This window comes from Lethenteron reissneri, chromosome 23 (assembly GCF_015708825.2).
Source record: "Lethenteron reissneri isolate LAM-NWPU_2019-01 chromosome 23, ASM1570882v1, whole genome shotgun sequence".
Lineage (NCBI taxonomy): Eukaryota > Metazoa > Chordata > Hyperoartia > Petromyzontiformes > Petromyzontidae > Lethenteron > Lethenteron reissneri.
The window spans coordinates 5,968,623-5,992,254 of NC_083801.1; the positions used below are offsets into that span (position 1 = coordinate 5,968,623).

A 23,632-nucleotide genomic window follows, 5' to 3' on the forward strand; every position below is an offset into this window, starting at 1 on the left:
CGTCAGCTTCACCTTGAAGGAACAAGGTGTTGAACTAGAGCAGACGATGGCAACGTGCCGTCCGCCGCTTCGCTTGAGGTCAAGGACCGCGCGCTTGCCTTGTTGCAAAGCAAAGTCTTGGATGCCGTGGATGGCCTCGCGGCGCGTGGTAAAAGTCTTCTTGGGGTGGAGGGTTGCCATTCGAATGTGAGCCGCTCCTCCACCTGTTTCGTGAAAAATGCTTGTGAAAAATCACGTTTCTACGTCTACTTTCAATTTTTCACGAGACAATATGTCTATTTTCATTGCCAGCAATTAGATTTTTCACACAATATTTCCGCCAATCACCGTAACGGTGGGCCAAAGGATTGACCAATCAACGAGATGCGCATTCGTTGGTTTGTTCCGCACCATTGGGACCATGGTTAGGAGCGTCAAGCAGGCTGGTCCATCTCCCAAGGACGTCGCCTTTGTCTCTGTGCTTGGTCGTTTGGCGGGCTATGGTCGAATGCATGGCAAATTTAAGGGTGTACAGTAGCGCGTAGCATCAACCAACAATCCAAAAGTTTGGTATTGACGCGAGTCACTAGTCTAGGTCATCACGCAAGGTGGCAGTGCGCCCGCCTGGTCGCAAGCCCACCCCGAGCTCACTTCCGAGTCCGAGCCGTAGCTGGAAATGTTGGTCGTTGGGGTGCTGGCACACTGTGCCAGCGTACAAATATCAAGTGTGTGTAGTTATATGGTGCTGGCACACTGTGCCAGCATACTAATACCAAGTGTTTAGATGAATGGGGTGCTGGCACAGTGTGCCAGTATACAAATACCAAGTGTTTGGATGAATGGGGTGCTGGCACACTGTGCTAGTATACAATTATCAAGTGTATTTGACAAATGTCAAAACTGGGTGCACCCTGAGTGTCCAAAACTCAAGTTTTTGGCCACCCAGGGTGCACCCAGTTTTGACATTTGGGATCCAGTTTTGTCGGCAAAAGTTAAAAACCACCCAGTTTTGACATTTTCCCTTGAGGAAACATTTCTCATTGTGAACATCCATCCACACTCGGACTTTTACAAAACAACTGGCAAAGAAACCTCTGGCCATTTGAACAGAGGTGAGAATGTGGCAGATGCTAGAACATTTATGCCATTATAGGGTAAGCGACTTGGTAGTTCGAAACATATTGTTACAGGAAAGCACTGAAGTTGTTAGGGAGAGGATGTTGCAATGAGTGGGGCATTCTTGCAGGATGGAGGAGGGGGACAGGCTATCGAGACAGGCGCTGGAATGCGCAACAAAGCTACCGTGGACTTTGGAGGTCAGACATGTCCACTGTGCAATCATTTCAGGATTTTATGTTGGCATCACTGGCAGTGGCTGTGATGACTTCTTTACTCTGACCTTGAGCGCCTAATGGAAAATTAAATATTTTATTGCTATTTAACAAACTATCGCGTGGCAACTCTCAGAAAAATTGAAAAGCACTGCAGATCACGTAAACGTCACGAATCCCTATATCAACAACACAGCTGGCCCAGAAGTGAAGCACGAATATTTATTAAGCAAGGCGGAAAGGCTGTGTTGTTGAAGTTACCTGTAGGAGTAGTGTGACTCTGCCTGGCCTTTACTCCATCGTTGGAGAGAGCTCAATGAGCTGAGTGACTCCTTTTACTGCTAGGAACCACCAGGGGCTGGGTGGGGAGGGGCTGTGTGGGGAGGGGCTGGGTGGGGAAGGTGGGGCTAGGTGGGGAGGGGCTGGTCACCCCGTGGTGCCCTTACAAAACTCAACATTTAACCTACTCACGCCGGCTTGTGCCCGCCCTCACAGTCGACCATATTTGCGGAATACACCACGCCGCCGTTGACCCTGGCCATTGACCGAGCAACCCAACGTTCCTACCAGCTCCCTCCGCAGGAATGTGTTAACATTGTATCGTTTTATATTTCTTGACTTCAGCCTCTCTTTAACCTGTGGCCTCTGTGAGCCCACAGAAGGCATCTTGCTCATTGAATACAATATATTTCGCGAGTGAAATGAAACGATTCTGTATTTTTTGACAACTGGAATACTTTCTGGTTTAATTATACAGATGGTTCGCATAGACCAGGAGTTGGCAACCTACAGCTCCGGAGCCGCATGCAGCTCTTTAAGGACTGCAATGTGACTTCTGAAATATTTAGTTTTTTTTTTTTACCAAATTCGTTCACCATTGAAGTCCAGTTCACCGTGGGAGTCCAGTTTACATACCTGTCAACCCCTTTTCAGTGCCTACCTTATTACAGACCAATTCAGACCCTATTGGTCAACCCATGCCCTTATAAATCTAAAAGTTCATCCTACAAAGTCCTATCACAAGGGAGAAACACAAACAAATAGACATCTAAATCTTGCCTTAGCAGCGCTCCCGCCAAATATATATTTTTTCCTGCCTCAGCAGCTCTCACCTGATGATGATTGCTTGTGTTGCGATCGAATCGTCGTGAAATTGTTATTATTTTTTATCATTTTTATTATTTTTCTATCTACGTGGCTTTTCTGAAAGACCCAAAGAATATAAATAGACGTCTTTAAAAAAAAACGTGCCCGTATTGAAACGGCTGTACATCGTATGGACCGGAAAACTCAATTTCCCTGTACAAGAATACGGGGTAAACCGTATGGATTGACAGCTATGAGTTTACTATGGCCCATGGAAATCCAGCTTACCATGGAAGTCCATGGGTCGGAAACCTGTGGGTCCGGAACTGCACGTGGCTATATAAGGATTGCTTCATCACGTTATAAATGAAGGACGACTTTCTCATATTCACATGCATTGTGGCTCTTGAAAAGTTGAAAAACATGGCTCTTCTTGTAATTATGGTTGCTAACCCCTGGTGTAGACATTAAATGGCCCCGAGTGGCATCGTTTGTATGCTGAACACAAGTCTTAACTGTGGTAGTTTGACTCAATGGAATCATATGACAGACTTGCAAGGAGGTATCTGGTGCTGAGCGAAAGTACGAGACTCAAAATCCCAGTTGGAGGTTGATTCGGCCCATCATCCTTCACGGATATATAAATAGGTACCACTTTGTGAGAAACGAACAGTGATTGTACTATGAAAATACCGGCTGCTGGCTTAGAAACCTTTCCTATCTATGAATTGCTCAGTGCCACAATTGTCTTCCCATACAGATGTGATCATTACAGCCCCTTACACTGATTTGTCGTGAAGCGGATTTTTTTTTTATATTCAATTCTTTATTTTATCAAGCAATATTTAGGGAAATACCTTTCCTGGAATTCTCAGTAGACTTATCTTTACTTGAGTCATATCTATCCCCCTTCGTATGGAGGGGTTAAGATAAGTGCTTTCTTACAGCCCTGTGGCAACCTAGTCTCTATTCCAGGCAGCAACTCCTCCAACATTGTATGGTTTCCTCCCATCTCTCAGTATTTCAACAATAATACCACGTATTTCTTCTTCCTTGTTACTTGATTTCATCTGCTCCACTCCAGTTTCGACCTCTTCTAGGGTTACCTCTTTCCAACTCTATTGGCTCCTCCCTCTTGGAAAGCTGCCTGAACCGTTCCCTCCACACCTCTTAGCACTTTCTCCTCCACAGAATGTCACCCCACTGCTCTCCCTAGCTTAATATTCTTAGACATCTTTTGACCAAATAATCGAATGACTATTGAGAATAACTTCACGACGCATCCCTTCAACATGATATAAGAGTATAAACATTGCAAAAAAAATAACAACAACAAATCCCTCTTAAAATGAACGCAAGTGCTACAAACACACATTTTAAACATTTGTACCACTGCAAAAGGAGCTGTTCACAGCTGATAGAAGCAGTCTCAGTCAGGTTGGAAATTATCAGGGAATGAAACACATCAGGCTAATACAATTACCTCGCTGCTAATGAAAAATTAATGGACCCTGTGAATGCTCATGATAGCACAGCACTGTAAATTCAATTATTATTTCTCTGAGTGCTTTCTGTGTTTTCAAATGTGAAGAGGCAAAATGCAGTTGAGATTAAACTGCAGAAATACTATGTTAACCACACGTTTAAAGGGCCATGTCTGCTTATCTAATTTGGCTGCCGAGCCCTGACAGTGTTCAATCACAGAAAGTATTACGAGTACAGCCAGCATTAGAGGATTTAGCGGATGGTGCTACCTCTTGGCTGTTGGGAGACTAGCTGTAATTCATATCTGCCTGACGTCTTATTCTCAGTGGCAAAATTTCTCATGAGAATTTGTTGTTTCAGAATCATAGGGAAACAAGATTTGCTTAAAATACACTTTACAAAAAATTCCATTTGTGTCAGAACTTAAAGGAAAAAAATACATGATTACAATAACTTGTTTTTAAAATCAGAACCAAGACAACAAATATATATATACCATAAATGTATTGGACATGAATTTGGATTTTGAACAAGATAATTCCACTATCAGACAAGCTATGGCTAAATATCAGCTGGAGTAAGGGGGAAAGAAAAGACCACATTTGATTTAGCTCCTAACCTTCCGTCAACCAGCAGCATGCTCTCCAAGCACCAATATCCCAAAGCACGCTGCAATTGAGACGTCAAAACTACCACGACTACCACAAGGCTTCCAATCTAAAAACGAAACTAAACTATGAACAATTTATTTTATTTTAACAGGTAAGGCCCACTGAGCTATATAGCTCTTTTTCAAAAGCGACTTGGCCACAAATGATGGCTCAACGAAGTGGCTTATGGGGAAATTTATAGTAGCCATATGCTATAAATAGACTTTTGTAAATGTGGAGGGAAAAACTGGAGGACCCAAAGAAAATTAATGGGACCACGGGGAGAACACGCAAACTCCAAACATACAGGCATCAGCGACGGGATGAAGTCCACGACCTCCTGCATACGAGGCGAGAGAGCTAACATCTCGCCACCCCGATTGCACAATGCATCCTTCTCCCCCACACATACGAAAAGTGGTACATTCCAAATTAAATATTCTGCACATGCTACTCCTCAGTGGGGCCCAATAGGCTCTGTGGACATCGTGGGGTATTTAATTTGTGCCTCGGGGAGGTGTGAGGAAGACACGGGATTTGAGCCTCCCCTGGGTACCAGCCAGAATTAATTCTTACGTGAAAAGTTGCTGCTGCAGGCACTGCACAGACAGCCGATTATTAAAGGAGAAGCCGCATGTGGATTCGAGGCTCGGAGGACTGCAGGGACCTAGCACTCTGCTGAACAAGCATTGTTTATGTGGCCTGCTGGGTGGTGTGTAGCCACAAGAAATATTAAAAGTGTCTCACTTTCAACGATTACCCACCAGTTTTATTTTCAGACCTCTAGAGGTCATTGTTGTTGGGGCATTATGCATCCAGTAGCCTCTGGTTTGGATATGTGTCTTCATTGTGACCTCAAAACCCTGAGGGTCCCTTTAAAGCAGCCATTCGCTCATGCCCCAAGCTGACTCCTGTGCTGCCAAACGTTCTGTCTTCACTCACAGTGGTATTCAAAAGTCTGCCTATGAACATGAGCTATCAGGCCATGTTCCTTTATGTTGGTGGCCCTAAGCTCATGGCAGAGAACAACTGGTCCACGGTATAACCACTTACAATAATGATACTCAGTTTATCAACTCTGCAAATATAATAGGCAAAAGTCAGCCTGAACAGGGAATTGAACAATAAACCATTGGTCTGTCAGTCAAGCCCTAAATCTACACCACCAGCTGGATTAAAATGAAATTGAGCTGAAGCTTAGTTTGCGTTGATGAGAGCAGGTGTCATTTGATAATGCTCGCCACTTCACTATTTAATCTGAATCCAACGTGTAATTTGCGATAGGAATTGTTCTACCAAGACGAGATACGACTCGAGGGGGACTTGGGAACGTGAATGGCACTCGCTTATTTGTTGATCTATAAAGTGGCACCTTGCTAGTTATCCGAGTGACAGTAAGGGTTTTCACCGTCCATTTCCAGCACAAGACATGCTTTGGTTAAGCCTTTCAGCAATTGCCATGCAGAAGTAGAATTAAGGTTGAAAGGTTCCATGAACACCGATGTAGTGGTCAGCACCATGGCAGAACAGTCGACTCAAACATGGGAAGGTCGTCAGTTAAAATGCCAGTGCGTGGTCCGCTCAGCTCGTCATCCCTCCAGGGTAAATAACATGAGTACCACTTTGTGGAAATCTGACAGTGGTTGTGCTGTGGATAAAATAGTGCCCATCGTTGGAATGTGGTATTTGCACTGCTGACCCATACGCGATAAAATATATTAACACTGCCCATTGCTTCTCTGAGTAACGAAACACTTGTGTTTTATGACTTCACAATAACTGTGTCTCTAAATTGTGCAAAGAATATGCTTGTTTTTGCCTCAGTTATTGTGTCAAATAAAAAAAATTGATTGGCCTTTTTAGTTTAACTGCCCCTTCACAATATACATTAATGAGGGACTTTTTTCTCAGCTAAAGGAGACCCTTGTTGCTGAGAAGAAAAAAAATCACATTTGCTGAGCACTGCCCTCACATACTATAACGCAATTCAGCTAACAGCTAAGAGCACTGATGTGTGTCTAGCAGATAATAACTAACACGTTTGAGGCTAGAGGAACTTGGGTAAAAAAAGTCTATAGGAAATCTAAAGTTGAGTAGTGCAGAAAAAAAGAAGAAAGACAATATGATGTTTGGACACATGATGGATTACAAGAAATCGCCAACCAGAGAGAACGAGTCATGGACGAATCTGTCCGTAGAAAAGTGACAGAAAGCAATAAAAGAGTGACAGGGATGTGACCGAACGACGGCGAGAGAGTCTGCTGAACACAATAGAGCCTCGTAAGGACAAGGAGTTCCACAGCAAATGTGACACCAAACACATTCCTCCTGCGGAGGGAGCTGGTAGGAACGTTGGGTTGCTCGGTCAAAGGCCAGGGGCAACGGCGGCGTGGTGTATTCTGCAAATATGGCTGACTGTGAGGGCGGGCACAAGCCAGTGTGAGTAGGTTAAACGTTGAGTTTTATAAGGGCACCACGGGGTGACCAGCCCCTCCCCACCCAGCCCCACCCCTCCCACCCCCCACCCTCCCCACCCAGCCCCTCCCCACCCTCCCCTCCCCACCCAGCCCCTCTCCACCCTCCCCACCCAGCCCCTCCCCACCCTCCCCTCTCCACCCAGCCCGACCCCTCCCATTTGTGAATGCACGACGGACGGACACAATAATCTCCTGTGGGCTGGTGGAACCAGGTGGTTCCTACCAGTATAGTACCACTGCCAAGGGTTGCCCTCTGTACAGTTTTAGTGACTGATTAGAGCTGAAGAAGGATTTGGCACGACATAGAAATCCAAGCTGCTTTTATGCCTCTTTAGTCAGATTAGCAATGCAACTGTTTTAAAGCAAGTCAAGTGAAATGCTCATGCTAAGCAGATTGGTGTATTCAATACGGATAAGATCAACATTCTGAAATGCGATCACAGGAACCACGGTATTAACAACCTTATAACATTAGCAATGACTGGGTTTTATTCAAGTTGAAAGTAACCATGTCCTTGACGTTTTAGCACTTTGGACAGCGAAGAGTCTGCTGATCTCTGCTTATGATTTGAATGGATATATGGAGTGAAGAGTGCTGCCATCAGCAAAGAAATGGTTGATATTGTTGGAAGTCACTAGTGAAGAGAAGAATGATGCCAGTGACAGAATTGCATCTTACAGCACAGTTGATGGTGAAGGTGCCAAACAGGTTGCTTTTAACTGCATATATTGAGTTGTCTGTAAAAAAAACAGAAAACTCAAGCTTCAGATGAGTGTGGACCCCACATGACGGTACCTTGGCAAGTGGTGTTGGATACCGGACACAATCACGTTATGAATGTCAAGAGCAAGGGTCGTGGACTCTCCAAAATGTCTAGAGATCCAGATGTGAGTCACGTAAGCTAGGAAATCCCCATTAGAATGGGCTTGCCGCAAGCCATGGTCACCAAGAAGTGCTATCGATTCTAAGTGATGGAGATTCTGATGACTGATGACAGATTCCATCACTTTGCAAAAGTAATGAGGTCGGAGCAATAGGACGATAGTTATCACGTAAGATGGATCATCCTTTCTCTAGAATTGGCAGGAGGCAAGCTCACTTCCAGGTTGGTAGTAGCATGCATGTGGTCTGTGATAGCTTGGAAATCTGACAAACTGGTAAAATTTCTGGGGCACACATTATAGGTACGACATTAGGTATGGTGTCAGGACCCCAAGGCTTGTAAATATTATTCTTGAGAGTATATGACACACATCATGCACTGTGAATACGCATTGTGTCATGTGGTTGTTTTTCTCCTGGTCATCAGGTTTTTCACGCCTTGTTTAGAAACATTCGTCTGGACTATTTGTCTGCTATAAATGTCTACATAAGCCACTTCGTTGAGCTATAATTTGTGTATATTTTAATTTTTAGTGACTGCAGGGATCCATACTCTTTGGTTCTTTCGGTAAAGTCACGTAGGTATAAAATAAAATTAATTAAATCACGACGTTTCGGGCGCAACACAAGCGCTCGTCATCAGGTGGGACAACCACAGCAAGAAACAATTGCTGAAGTGATAGGTACGACATTAGGTATGGTGTCAGGACCCCAGCAATTGTTTCTTGCTGTGGTTGTCCCACCTGATGACGGACGCTTGTGTTGCGCCCGAAACGTCGTGATTTAATTTATTTTATTTTCTACCTACGTGACTTTGCCGAAAAAATCAAAGAGTACTATAATTTCATAATATAGGTTTTTTGGGTCAGATCGCGTTATTTATAAATGTGTCGTAACCCTCCACCACCCGATACGGCCAAACAGTAAAAAAAACGTGTCACGTTTTTCAAAGGACAAAATAATTCACTTCTCTAGCCCACCGGTGTGTTGAAGAGAGAATCGACAGCATTTTTAAATCCTTTATATTAAGTTCGCTTGCTTGCGTGCTTGCTTGCTTGCTTAGGACCGTGCAAATCTTTCGGTCGTTTTTTAACCCACTTCCCGTGATGCAATCGAGCTGACATTTTCCACACAGACTCGTTGTGCCAGACAATTATTGTTCGTGAACAAAAATTCCCAAAATTTTACACTTTTTAGGCCAAAATTTTTTATTTTACATATATTCAAATAGAACGCATTCATGGCTTTGGCTGAACGTCAGAGTGTAAGAGCCCAGAGCGTAACCCCTCCACAGGCCGTGGTGGAGTAGCGCAGTTGGTAGCGCCCTCGCTTCCCATGCCAAAGGTCGCGGGATCGATCCCCGCGTCCTCCACAGGCGAATATATTTTTAAATCCTTTATATTAAGTTCGCGTGCTTGCTTGCTTGCGTGCTTGCTTGCTGCGTGCTTGCTTGCTTGCTTACGACCGTGCAAATCTTTCGGTCGTTTTTTAACCCACTTCCCGTGATCCAATCGAGCTGACATTTTCCACACAGACTCGTTGTGCGAGACAATTAATGTTCGTGAAAAAAAATTCCCAAAATGTTACACTGTTTAGGGAAAACAATCATCTGACCCATAGGTGGCAGCCATCTCAAGCCAGAGGACGAGAGGATTCTAGCCGCCACGCATATAAAGGATTTATAGTGAAAAACTTTGTTTTTACGGGTTATACTTATTAAATCCTTTATATTAAGTTCACTTGCTTGCTTGCTTGCGCGCTTACGACCGTGCAAATCTTTCGGTCGTTTTTTAACCCACTTCCCGTGATCCAATCGAGCTGATATTTTGCACACAGACTCGTTGTGCGTGACAATTTATTTTCGTGAAATTTTTTTTCCAAAATTTTACACTTTTTAGGAATTTTTGTTTATATTTAATTACCAATTGCTTAATGGTGGCAGGCAATCATCTGACCCATAGGTGGCAGCCATCTCAAGCCAGAGGACGAGAGGACTCTAGCCGCCACGCATATAAAGGATTTATAGTGAAAAACTTTGTTTTTACGGGTTAATTTTTTTAATTTGGGTATGACGTTTGGCTGGTAATTACAATCAGCTTCATCGGGCAAGAATGGTGAAGCTCTCCTGTTGCTCCCGGTCTTAAATAGAGCAGCAGCAGGGTGACGTCATCATTTATAATTTGTGGCCAGGTCACTTCTGAAAAAGAGCCATATAGGTCAATGGGCCTTCTCTGGTAATATAAAAAGAGTTAGTTAAAAATAGTTAGAACATATTCAGGTCTCAGGAAAAGGCCTAGGAAAATGTTCCAATCTCAAACATAATCAGGGAGGTGAGTAGCACCGTTCACTCATTGTTCAAGGTTCCTCTCGACTGCACAATGTCAGCTCCGCAGCCAACATTACAAGTTCCGTGTGGTTTTTCTACAGCCAAGGACTGCTGTGGACATTGTATTCGACAAGAACAATGACCTGGGCCACTCAAATGTTTCTGGTACAAGAAGCCCCATTGGTAGCAGTGAGAGCAGACAAGAGTTTCGAGTGGATGGGTTAAAGAGCTGCCTCCATGCTGAAAAGGGAGGAAACCCTGGATAAAGGAAGCAATTAATCATGGGGAAATACCATGAAGGCACTGTTGAACAGGGGGAGTGGGACAGTAGAGTAAAGCGGGACACAACAACACATCTCGGTAACTGTAACAGATGCACACGCACGCAAGGGTGCGGACAACATAACGGGTTGGGCTCGCACGGGAGCTGGCAGCGTGCAGGCACAAAAACAGAGCAATTCCCAACAGTGCTGCCACTCTTCCACTCCTCAACGGCCACAAAATATGGGAGGGTTTGATGCAAATCAAAGGCAAAGAAGTGGTATTTGAAAATATATATTTTTTACTAAGGAAGCCTGGCTAATTGGGTGACATTTCGTTCAAAACAAAAATATCAACATGTTCCCATGCTCTAACAAGCACTAAGTGGTGATCATATCCATTGGCTGTCATAAGCCACCAATGGCCATTCCAATTAATGCTCAAATTGCAACAGATGGCATGCTTTGCTAAATCTCTACAGCAACTACCATGTAGCTGTGGGAACAAATTATTAATGTTGTACAAACTATATCAGTTTGTGCAGTTTTATTCAGCCGCCTGGACATAAAAATAATAAAGGCAGTCCCATCTCCTCCATAAGTTGAACCAATTAAAAATGTAATCAAGAAAATGTAACTTATGGTCAATCCCCCTCATAACAAGCGAACACTTTTTACGACCAATAAAAAGTAACAGGAGAATTAATTCCGACATGTTGGGGGCGATGTCACAGAAGGCTGCACATGTCCTGCAGGTGACATTATGGCAGCAAAACAGCCCGGGTGCGACCCCAACGAAACAAGGCATTGAAACTCAGCAGGGCAGCTGGCGCCATGGAGCATTCCACGCTCGGGTTGTTTGAAGCCGAGGGCTGCACTGACCAGATAAGGGCCATGTAGGCTTCCTGGCAGATGGGGTTGCAGAACACGTGTCCTTCCAGTGCCGGCCGTGGCTCTTTCAGCCACAGGAAAACCGTGTCGCTGGTCCCCAGGCTCACCTGCACGACCCACAAGGAGACACGCAAGGCCCACATCTGTTGTGATGCAAATTATAACGGTTGGCATTAGTAATAGGGTGCAAGTGCAGACCGCCAAAAAAGTGATTATGAACTGTCATTAAAACTGCCTGGAAAAAAATATTAATAATAATTTCGCATTTTTTGCCCTGCTCAAAAATGTACATAAAAACTGATTAAATGATTGAATGTTACTGTAGAACAGCATTATACGATTGGTGCAATGCCAATAGTTGTTTTCAATGAGCTCTTGCCATGGTGAAGCTGTGTATCACCGCAGAGCCTTAAAGGATCTAGTACAAAACCAAAGAGCTGGGCACCAGCGGGTCTCAGAGTCTGTACTCTGCGAAATGCAAAGGTGACGCCTTTAAAAATGGCCAAAGTGTTTGTGTCACTCTTGAGAATGTGAAGGTTGAGGATTATTTTTCCATGCTCAGGATTTCATGGGTGGTATGTTAATACAAATGGAGCCCTGTCATTTATCAGTTGACCGGTTGCTTTGCTGCTTCATGGTCTACCGAGAGGGCACCATCTAAAAATATTGAAGGTTATTTTCCAGTGGAAAATAAACTATTCACTCCGTATTGATGAAAACACTACCCTCCCTACATCTACAAAGGACAGTCTGTCTTTCTATTATTTCGCTGGTGAATTGTATTGATGAATGGAAGGTGTTAGTAAATCAAATAAAGGAACTGAGGCCCTCTTTAGAGCAAGAGCTGATGGTTGCTCGCACACTCAAAATGTATCTCCCAAAACAATCAGTTTTGTCCCTATATATTGTTGGAAACTTTGCTGCTCTAAATATCCATAAAGGGATTGGTATATACAAAGACTCATACACGTGTCCATAGCCACGTCACTCATCTGGATTTAGTGGCATACGTTGGATATGCAACTTTTGAGGTTGAACACAAGTTTTACCACACTTTAGGAATGTTGCAGTGGATGGAGTCTGTTCTGTCTGGGCACAAAAGAAGTGTGGTTGTACATGTAGGTCACCTTTATTGGGAATTACTAGAAATATGGAACTGATATCTAATGTAAAATACAAAAACCCTGCAGACCTGCAAGCCAAAGGTTTTTAAACAGCTGTGGGGCATGATTTGTGTCCTTAATGTCAGTCGGCAGGGGACGGACGAATGAAGGAACGATGGCCAAATATACCAAGTTTAATCTAGACTTGAAGTTTTCGTGACCGCAGGGATCCATACTCTTTGGTTCTTTGGGTAAAGTCACGTATACCTACGTGACGGATACCTAGGTGACTTTACCGAAAGAACCAAAGAGTATACCAAGTTTAATTCGGAAGGAAAACTATAGACTGATACCATTGTTGTACCCTGGGCAGGAAATAGATGGTTTGTGTCTGAGGAGTTTGGGTAATGAGGTAATTTTTTTACATTCTCAGGCAAGTCACACAGACTGATAAAAGTGTCACAAATCCTCGGCTGTTTGTTGATGTCTTGCTGCGAGGTCAACTGCACAGCAAGAAGAGACGTCACACAGTTGTCTGACTGCTTACTCTTTACACAAGCCCGTTTTCCAGTCCAACACAGCACTTTTGTTGGAAAGTTTTATAACAACGTCATCACATGCATACAGGGCTCTGAGAGCAGCAGGGGTGATGTTGAATTTTGGCTTAGGTCTGCTTCGGGTGATGTGAGTGTTACGGCTCGACAGTGATGGATCTGTTGGCAGCACACACAAATGGATGAATTCAGGGATTTGAGCTGTCCTGCTGGTGCAGCCCCATGTGAACACTTGAATTTAATCATAATTTAATTAATACCTTTGTTGGTCATGCAATCTCTTAATTTATGTTTGTCTCAGTCACAAGGTGGATGCTCTATACTCGTATGAAGGTATTGCATGAAGACATATTGCAAATCGGTAAGCTTTAATCTCTCCAAATGAAGAAATTATTTATCCATTTGATCGTCAACAATTGTTTTGTGGGACATTTCATTTCAGGTGAATTTCAAAGACCATATTTGATCCATTGAACAGTTTAAATAATTGCGGAGCTTGGTCGTAGATTTAACAATACACAAAGCAAAGAAGGCACTAATCCCATCATGCCTTGCATGCGTGTCACGTGATCACCACATTGCATGTACGAACGTGTCTAATCCAACAGCTCGACAGAGCTGAATGTGGTCATAATTATTGTTTAGGCCATCAATACATTTTTTGTAAAAATGTGACCATCCCAACAGGCAGCAGTACTGCAGATTAGTTTCATCCTCATTATGACTCACCAGTAGAGTACAGTCATACTTTTTCACTGCTGCCTTATTTATGCCTCTGGGAGTCAATATATGGAGGGCTTAACTCTCTATATTACAGTCACCCCCAATAGCACTTGCCTATAGGCAACAATAATTCAAATCCAACTTCTATACGCGATGAGAAAACCCATTACAACAGGAGAATGCGTGCAGACTGAAAACAGATTTAACAACACACAAAGGTGTGCTCACAAACAGCAGAATGGCACAACAGCAGTGGGGCACTGCTATATTATTGGGCTCCTCAAATGTAAAGAGATATTTAATTTTGAAGGTATGCCAGAATGCAATGGTAGAGTACTAAAATGCTGCTATCGTTATTACAGTATTCCGTAATGCAATTGAAATTAATTGGAAAAGCCATCCCGTGCGGACAATTTGCACTCTGCTCACAATATATATTTTGGAACGCAAGTTGAAAATACCAGCACTGCAGGTGAGCTGGAAATATGACGTATAAGATCAGTAACAAATGGTTCTAGGCAGCCGCTCAACAAATGCCACGGGGAATAGCAAAGCAATGAGCAGAAACTGTACACATAATGTTGAGACTAATAGGAGGCGTCCATTACATAAATTAAAGCAGTACTTTGCCGATGTATTGATCAAAAACCAAAGGCTATATCATCTTCTTACCAATGCAGAGAGAATAAAACCTCTCGAAGTCGGAATACTTAGGGGAAAAGTCTTTGCGGTGATGGGGGGGATGTCCAGCAAACTTAAAAAAATGTAAGTATATATTTACATTTTCATGTAATTACCACCTAAAGTATATAACTAACATGTAATACGTTACAAATTACGAAGTATTTACAAATTACTTCTGACCATTACTTCAATAAAATAATCACATTTACTGTTAATTCGAACCCGAGTCACTCTCACCAGAAAGTGGACGTGGAAGCAACGACCATGAGTCTATGACTGAGGATAAGCACCACCGCATTCTCATTTGAGTGGGGAAAACGTTCAAACGTTGTGCTACAGCAGGAATTTTACAAGACGAAAAAATATCCTTCTGGAACTTCAACAGTCAGTGAAAGCTCATGCGGTCAACAAGGAATGGTACATATTCTTGGTTATTTCGGTAAAGTCACGTAGAAGGGAAATAATAAAATAATAAAATATAAAACAAAAAAAATTCTCACGACGTTTCGACTGCAACACAAGCAATCATCATCAGGTGTGAAATCCACAGCAAGGAAATTTTGAAAAAAGTGGCGGTTTGTCCTAACGTCAGCACCACGAACAGCGATTTAGCAGTTGGTCAGATGGACGAGTCCATCTATGTTCGATAAGGAATGGTACCCGAAAGATTACGCCTCCTAGTTATGTCTGCCGTGACTTCAACGTTCTCCTCTCATTCAACGTCGGACTGAACTCATTCGTACCTCAGGGCGAGGCTAGATCTAAGAGAAAAACCACAGTGCAGATGACATTGTGATTACAGTTAACAGACTGCTGCCAGTGGGGTACAAACACAAAAAAGAAGAAAAGAAAAAACCTCACAATGGCCTTTTTGGGCAATGGCCTTCGATGAGGAGGGTCGATGCCTGAAATATTCACAGTTCTAATACCTGGTTTAGATACATTGATTGCCCATATTTGAGCTAATAAGTATAGTAGTGCTTGCCAGTGCCATGGCACAGCAATTATATGCCTTGCTGTGCCACCCAGCCTCCCCTAATACAGGTATTAGCTTGAACATATGCACAGGAAAATTACGGTGGCAATTTTTATTCTAATATAGCCTTATAAAATTACAAACCAATGCATTAATAAGCACAGCCTTTGCATTTACTACAAGTGCCACAATGTTGATTTTGTTGTACATGCAAAGTTAAATGCTTTGATATTCTGACTCAAAGATATGCCAATGATGGATGGGAACCTCTGGAGAATTTGTGACAATCTTGCAGCATTATCAGCGACACAAATCCTATAAACACGAAAAAGGTCAGTGGCAGAAATATTTGCCACCACATATGAGTACGAATTCAATGCTTTAAGGCAGTGCTATTGATGAACGTGCTGCCTTATACAACATATTTCCCCCAATTCTGTTCCAGTTGTACTAACTCCGTCATGTGAAGAGACTAAGCGTCGATTCAGACTTCTCACAGTGCAGTGCAACCCTTCGTGTTAGATAATGGCCCACAGAAGCAGATATCACGGAACTACCACTGAGATACCTTCAAGTGACCTGTTCTACAAAACAGGGGGCAGCACTTTCTCACACATCCTGCCGTTGAGAGTCATCGACACAACAGTCAAATTTATATTGTTTCATTCACATAGGTGGGAATTAGCCAATAAAACTCACATTTTACGTGATTTTTTTTACATTAGTTTGTGACCAGAGTGAGACCATTAACATGGTGGATTTTAAAATAAAAATTGTGCTACAAAAAAGTGTCTGTCATTATAAGGAAAAATTTCAGATTTCCGGTTCAAAGCAGGTAAGGTGAGGTCTTGGGAGTTAGAGTGGCCCGCCTGTTATATAGAAACATGTCTAGTGCCTACATACAGTCTGTATGCATGCACTTGTATCTCCTTTCTACAAAAGCCACACACTCTACCACGAAAAAACTACAAAGGTAACAGACAATCTGAGGTCAAGACCTCTAGAAAAGGAAACCGCAGGTATTAATGGTTTCCAAGAAAATGTAATTTACTGACGTGTGTGTGTACATATATTTCGTGATATATAAAACAAACTGCAGCATGCTACAAAAGGCCATTGATAATTATCTGAATCGCTCATTAGTAGAGACAATTACTTGTAGGCAACACATTAATAATTATGACATTGGGAATAATTAGGGCTCAAGTAACTTATTTTGATCCAATATATAGCGAGATATGTCCCTGAATTACTATGATCACTCAATCAGAGATCATATTTCCATTGTTAAAAATATTATTGCCTTTTTGAGAGCCAGTTGTTGAACAACCCATGAGGGGATGGGTTGTTAAAAAATACACACCTGATTTGTATTTCTTGGGCAAATGACATGAGTTTTAAGCTGTGATACTGATGTGTACTTTTTTTGAGTGAATCATGATGTGTTACAATGCCACCACATCATGCCATTACTTTTGGGCGAATCTGATTAGGTGGCATACACTATTGGGAGCAATTTTATTTTAGTAAGTAGTATGAGAAAACATTTCTCCTGAAGGCCAATAGGCTGATGGAACGAAAATTTATTTATTTGTATGCGTGTACCGCCAATACTCAATCTTCCCTATTATTCCAACAATTCTTATGAACAGAATAATTGAAAAATACGAGTACAGCACAGACACTAGGAGCCTTACCGCAATGTCACCCGATTGGAGTCTCATGCCAGCCAAGGAACCTGTGCAAAGGGCCATGGCACATGATTAAGATTATACAATGCTCCTCTCTATATCACCATCTTCATCATCAGCACCGAAATCTTCATCATAGTAATAATTATAGAGTAAAACCCCGATTTATGTATCCCCTTTTATATAATTTGACAAATACGTCGTCACTTTATTAATAACACCACTACCTGTTTTGCGTCGCCTCAACCCACACTTACGTCGCTGACGGCATCATCCGTCCATTCCCACATCCGTCGCTTCGGCCTTCAAGTCGATCTACTCTGGAGACGAGCTACTTTGCGCCGCACATTAAGAAATGTACTGTACTAAATCTTGACTTAAAGCTTTCGTGACTGCATATTCTTTGGGTCTTTCGGTAAAGTCACGTAGATGGTTCAAAGAAAATATTTTCTTTGAACCATTTTACTGTACTGTAGAGTACAATATACTATATACGTGCATTATTTTGTTGATTTTGAAAAATTGCTTTGATTTACATCGTATTGATATTCGTCACACCTTTTAGGAATGCATCCCCAACGTAAACCGGGGTATTACCTCATTTGTTTATTTTTACGCTGCAACTTTCACAAGAATCTCGTTACAAAGGAAAAACATAAACATAGCCTGTTGGGAACCCAAACAAAGCAAAAATATGACATACAAGGGTACTTCAATCAATAAATAACTCAATAAATAACTCAATAAATAACTCTGTGTATATGCTGCTAACGTGGACAAAGTGCACTGCATTTTGGTTCCCATGTATCTAGACCCTTATATAAATCTAAACTACAATTGAACAAAATATTCATACTTTTTTATGAAGCTATTTTACGAGGATTTTATGCTCATTACAAATATAGAAATTAACTAAAATATAACGACACTCTTAGTTGAGAGTCTCATCACTCTTGCAAAAAAAACTGTTCTAAGATTTCCATAAAAGTCTCATGAAGTTCTTGTAATTAATCCTCCCTTATTCATTGTGAAATGCTGTTATGTCGTTTTATTAATTGAACCCTCAAACATGGGGAGGATTTCTCCCTGCTCACTGGAATCCACTAATCCCCCAATCTAATCACACCCTCTGACCCTGGCAGCTGTGGGAATCTGAAAGGTCAATGGATTTTTTAAATCACCGCCTCAATGTGCCATGACACGGCAGTGGCCAAATTCCCAACCACCAATTTTCTATCCTCCTCTAACCCCTCGTCACCTCTGAGCTATTTAAGCAAAATGACACGGAAATAAACCATTAGGTGAACATTTATGATTAGAGTAAATGGCACTGAAATGAATTACAAAAACTGAAATAGAAGTTGTAGATATTTTCATGCATTCAGCAATAACTAAAAAACATTTTTTTCATAAAATCCTAAAAAAAAATATTCTGAGGCTGTCAGACAAGGAATGGATTAAACTCATTAACATTTGTCCTCCAAGTGCTGTGCTGCACATAGTATCACCATGATTAGTATTTTTAAGCAACATGTTGTGACAGCAGTTCACGATATGCTATAGACTTTGCAAGTCCGATATATTTTGACTTGTTCACCAATTAAGATCACGTATTGCACTATCGCCAGCATAATTATATTGCCAGAATCTTTACCATCAACTTTACCACCAAGAAGATCATCATCAGCAACAGCACACCAGCAGTAACAGCAGGAGCCGCATTTTCTATGTCATCTGCCGGAGCAAGCCATCTCTGCTTTGGTGCCAATTACCTCAGGGTCTGAAAAAACTGTACTCATTATATCTGCAAGCCCCTCGATTTACATTTGGCATATCCTTTCATTGTTACAATCCATCACCATCGTATTAAAAAACAAAGCGTGGCATTGAAAACCGACAAAGTTATTCAGAGAGCAGCGAATACAAGCATGTCCGATGTGTTCGGGCCAGAGAGGAAGTGGTAAGACAATAGAAGCTGCCACCACTGCCACTCCGCCACGCACCTGGGTTGTCACCGCTGAAAGCCACCACCTGGCAATTGGGAGAGAACCCATAGCGCTGCACCAGGTATGAAGACACCGGTCCCTGAAACATAAGAAAGGGAGATAGTCCAACAGGGCAATTGGCACAGTCTGCGCCTTTGAGATGGGCACAGCATTACACCCATGATTAGGTTAAATGCTTTTCCACTGGTATATCCGTGCTGCGCCAGTGCAGCCCCCCTCAAAGAATGGGTGGTTTGTCACTGGCTATTTGCTGAACCAAGCCAGAACCATGGATGCCGAGTAGAGTTTAAATACAGAGTAGGTGTGGCACAGGAATCTTAGAACTTATGCCCCATTTGTCTCACCCGACCTAGTCCGACATAGCCCAAACATATGCCCAACAGCATGGTCAGATTATGGTTATATAAAACATTCCCTATATATAGGTATATATGTATATTTCACCAGTATATGTATATAAACAACATATATAGGCATATATAACCGGAAAATGCAAACGGATGCCATAAGGAAATAGTTATATTAACAAAACAAAAAATCCAAAGTAATATTTTTGTAATGCAAAATAATGGAATAAAAGAAGGTTATGAAGCTTATACTGATGAAAAAAGTGATTTTTTATAGTCGAAAATGAAATGTAATACAAAAATTAAAATTGTATGTAAGCTGATGACGACCGTTTGTGTTGCGATCGAAGGTATCGTAGTTTTTGGTTATTTTGTTACTTTCTTTGAACCTATGGCTTTACCGAAAGACCCAACGAATATGTATGTAAGCTATATTTGGACACGACTTTTCAACCTATCTATAAATATATCCAGACTCGACATTGGCATATTTCTCCTTAACATATTTCCATATACGCAAGAATGGAAAAGAACTGGGTGAGAAATACGACGCTTGGTTTAAGTCGTGGGTAATCATTTCCAGGTAATGTTTGAAAGTTTTGCCTTAAAAGTACAAGCGAAGCTGTAATTAAAGCTGGGTTTAATGAAATGGGAGAGAAAAGCACTATGAAATATGGTCAAATCCTTTTCAGAATAGCTGCTTGTGCACTGGCCGGGTGTAAACATGCATAATACACTGGAATTTCAGCTGCATTGTGCGCCTTTTGTACATCTACGCATTTATTTTTCACTCAAATTCCTCAGTGACATGGAACACGCGTTTCTCGCTGTGCAATAGATACCGCCGTGGCGCAGTGTTCTTATTGCAAGCCAAGCACATTCACATCCAAAGACGCTCGTAATCAGACGCATGCAAGCAACTCTCGACAGCTGCACGTGCACATATACATTCATATAAATGCACTAGTGGAATTGCACAGGGTATATTGTCAGATATCCTGTTTTTTAATATGTATTCATAACGTTACTGCAAATTAATCATCCTAAAATGCTACTTGTGTACACATAAACATTGGGATAAATTTGCATCCCATATTATCCTATAATTTATTGAGCTCTTTCCAAAAATAAATAAGGAACTGATATGAAATGATGAACTGAAAACCCCACGTCCCTCCACAAACACCCTTGAGATTCATTTGGGATTTTTCTGCATGTACAGAGCACTGTTATTACAATACTGTGATTACAACTAAATTCCGCACTCGCCTGACCAGTTTGTTTAAGTTTTATTGCTGTTATTCCCTGTGCTGCAACTGCAAATCCATGGATATTGCAACTAGCAGGGAAACATGCTTTCAGAAGCAAAGGAAGCCCAATACACCAAAATTAAGTATTTTACGAGCATCTGAAACTGACACGCATGCGCTGCCTAATAATGACAGAATAAATGCGGCCGTCATTAAGGAGGCAGCAGCCAGGTGTCATGCACCATGCTGCTTTGTATGTGCCATGCTTAAAGCAGTGATCCTCCTTATTACTAAGGAGCATCGCTGTTCAAAGAACAATTTCCTGGACCTTTGTGCTAAAGGTTGTCCACACAAATGAATGTGCAAGCAATGTTCCACCAACTATAAGTGAGTCATACCAGTGAACAGAAATGGAGCCACCCTATTATGGACTCAGGGTCATCCAGCTAACGAATGTTCTATCAGTGGAGAGCAGGAGTGTCTGCTAGAGGTGAGTCATAACCAATGAATATTATATTGTTGGCAGTCAATTGACCTTAACTTATGGTAGGGCTTACCATTGATTGTGATACACAAAGAAAGCAATGGCACTTCAAGGGGTCATATAATTTGTATTCATACTCTTTGGGTCTTTCGGGAAAGTCACGTAGATAGAATAACAAAACATCACGACGTTTCGATCGCAACACAAGCAATCGTCTTCAGGTGAAAAAAAAACAGCAGGCGAACTGCTGAGGCAGGAGAAATATAGCGGGAGAGTTGCTGCAGCAACAGGTTATATAGGTTTGAGATGGATGCAACCCAAGGGTAAGTGGGCGGGGCTAGAGGTGGAATTTGCATGTAAATGTAAGATCGGAGAGCCAGATATACCTTAGACTACGGTGCTGAAGAGGCCGCCATTGCATTGCTAGAGATTAGCATGTCAATCTGGAATTTGCATGTAAATGTAAGATTGGAGTTACATTACCTTGTTAAATGTCTTTACATTAACAGGCTAAATGTTTCACTAACATAGCCGCTGCTCCCTTTTCCTCGATGTGGCGGTGGCTCTCGTTGTTTAATAGGCTGAATGTCTCACTGGCACGGCCACCATTGCGGTGGTTCTCTTGCGTTGGACATGCTGGTCTCTCACAGTGCAGCGGCCAACGCCGCAGCTTTTTGTTGCCCACGAGGTGGCGTTGTGCCCAGTTCTCTGACACTGAAATGCCAATCTTCTCATTAACACAGCCGCTGCTGCGGGAGCCGTCTCACATTGACATGCTAAGCTCGAATCTCTAGCAATACAATGGCCGCCTCTTCAGTCGTGAGGTATATCAGGCTCTGCGATCTTACATTTACATGCAAATTCCATCTCGAGCCCCGCCCACTTACCCTTGGGTTGCACACATCTCAAACCTATTATATAACCTCTTGCTGCAGCAGCTCTCCCGCTATATTTCTCCTGCCTCAGCAGTCCGCCTGCTGTATTTTTTCACCTGAAGACGATTGCTTGTGTTGCGATCGAAACGTCGTGATGTTTTTTTTTATTATTTTTCTATCTACGTGACTTTACCGAAAGACCAAAAGAGTATGAATTCCTGCAGTCACAAAAGCTTTAAGTCAATAATTTGTATTAAGTTTACGTGTGTAGTGGATTCAACTGAGTCGCAGATGTACTCTTTGGAGGCTACACACATTTATTAACACCAACACATTAAACACAAAGTGGTTACTGCCCCTTTACCAGATAACCTATGGTGGTGGACCACCTGGCTGACTACGCTAGTTACTGGGAGTAACTGCAACGGACAAGACCCTGGCTTGGATCCTCATTCACGTTTTGGTGACTTCTTCTTGGACATAGATCGTAGATCGTAGGTCTTCAGATGACAACAGCAACGCTCAACCCCGGTCCCTGTGGGGACCCCGGTGTATATGCTGCTGGGTCGTGGCTGGCCCCGCCCTTGGCCACGACCACCTTCTAGAAACCTCTTGTCGTTTCTCAACCCTTCCCGTAGGATCTCACCCTCACACGTGACCACCCCCTAGCCCCCACCTGAGGCCCCTGTGTAGATCTTACTGGTCACATGCCTTCCAAGGTCAACCAGGGTGCCATGGCCTGGGGTAACCTCATCCCATGGCTGACACTCTCACACTCCCTCCTGTAGGAGTCGGCACCGCACACCACGCGTGGTGCCACTGAGCGCTATCCCAGCACTCACCGAGCCCCCACTAGGGCTGGTACTGCACCCACCTAAGGGGTGTCCGCGATGACGATGCATCGCACGCCGTGCCTCGCTAGAGCCGGCATTACTCAGTGACATTCACGATGTCGCTACATACGTGGTGTCCACGATGTGAGTACATCGCACGCCGTGCCTCTCTCGGGCCGGCACCACACAGTGAGATCCGCGATGTCACTACACGTGTAAGCGTGAGATAACGCAGGTCAGTAACTATCACACCAGGTTCCTCCCCTTACACCAAATTGAATAATATGGTTGGTTTATCTTGCTAAGCGTCTTCTGGGACCTACACATTTTTTAACACCTTACTTTTAAGAGGTATATTCATGTACCAGTTGCTCAAAAGACAATCCCAGCGGGGCATGTAAATAATGTAATATTCCAATCACTTTCACACAACAGCAGGTCAGCAAGAGCTGTTACCAGACATAAGCACCATGTGCTCATTAATTTTGTGATGTCGGGATTTGCACATCACATATATTAATAACATTACTGGTTACAGGCTAGCTATATTAATCAGACATAACCTAAACATTTCACAAAGGGAGCATACCCGATAAACAACTATAGGCTAAGCAATTGAGGATATCTGTTAGAGGGATACAAAATAAAAACACGTCAAAATATGCGTACCTCAGGCAGTGCATTATGGTGCACCGGGTTCAAATTGATTAAATGAAGGTGGATGGGAGCAGTTTGAAG

General features: G+C 42.6%; 1 protein-coding gene across 4 annotated transcripts in view; it reads right to left on the reverse strand.

The window, feature by feature from the left end:
* The window catches only part of XYLB (xylulokinase), a 145,750-nt gene that overhangs the window by 85,043 nt on the left and 37,075 nt on the right, over positions 1 to 23,632 (reverse strand). For all 4 annotated transcript variants that reach the window (XM_061556964.1, XM_061556963.1, XM_061556962.1 and 1 more), the window contains 3 exons: positions 19,103 to 19,184; positions 17,106 to 17,146; positions 11,360 to 11,475 (listed from right to left, as the gene is read on the reverse strand). In XM_061556964.1, coding sequence (XP_061412948.1) covers positions 11,360 to 11,475; positions 17,106 to 17,146; positions 19,103 to 19,184 — 239 coding nt within the window. The remainder of the gene's footprint in view (positions 1 to 11,359; positions 11,476 to 17,105; positions 17,147 to 19,102; positions 19,185 to 23,632) is intronic.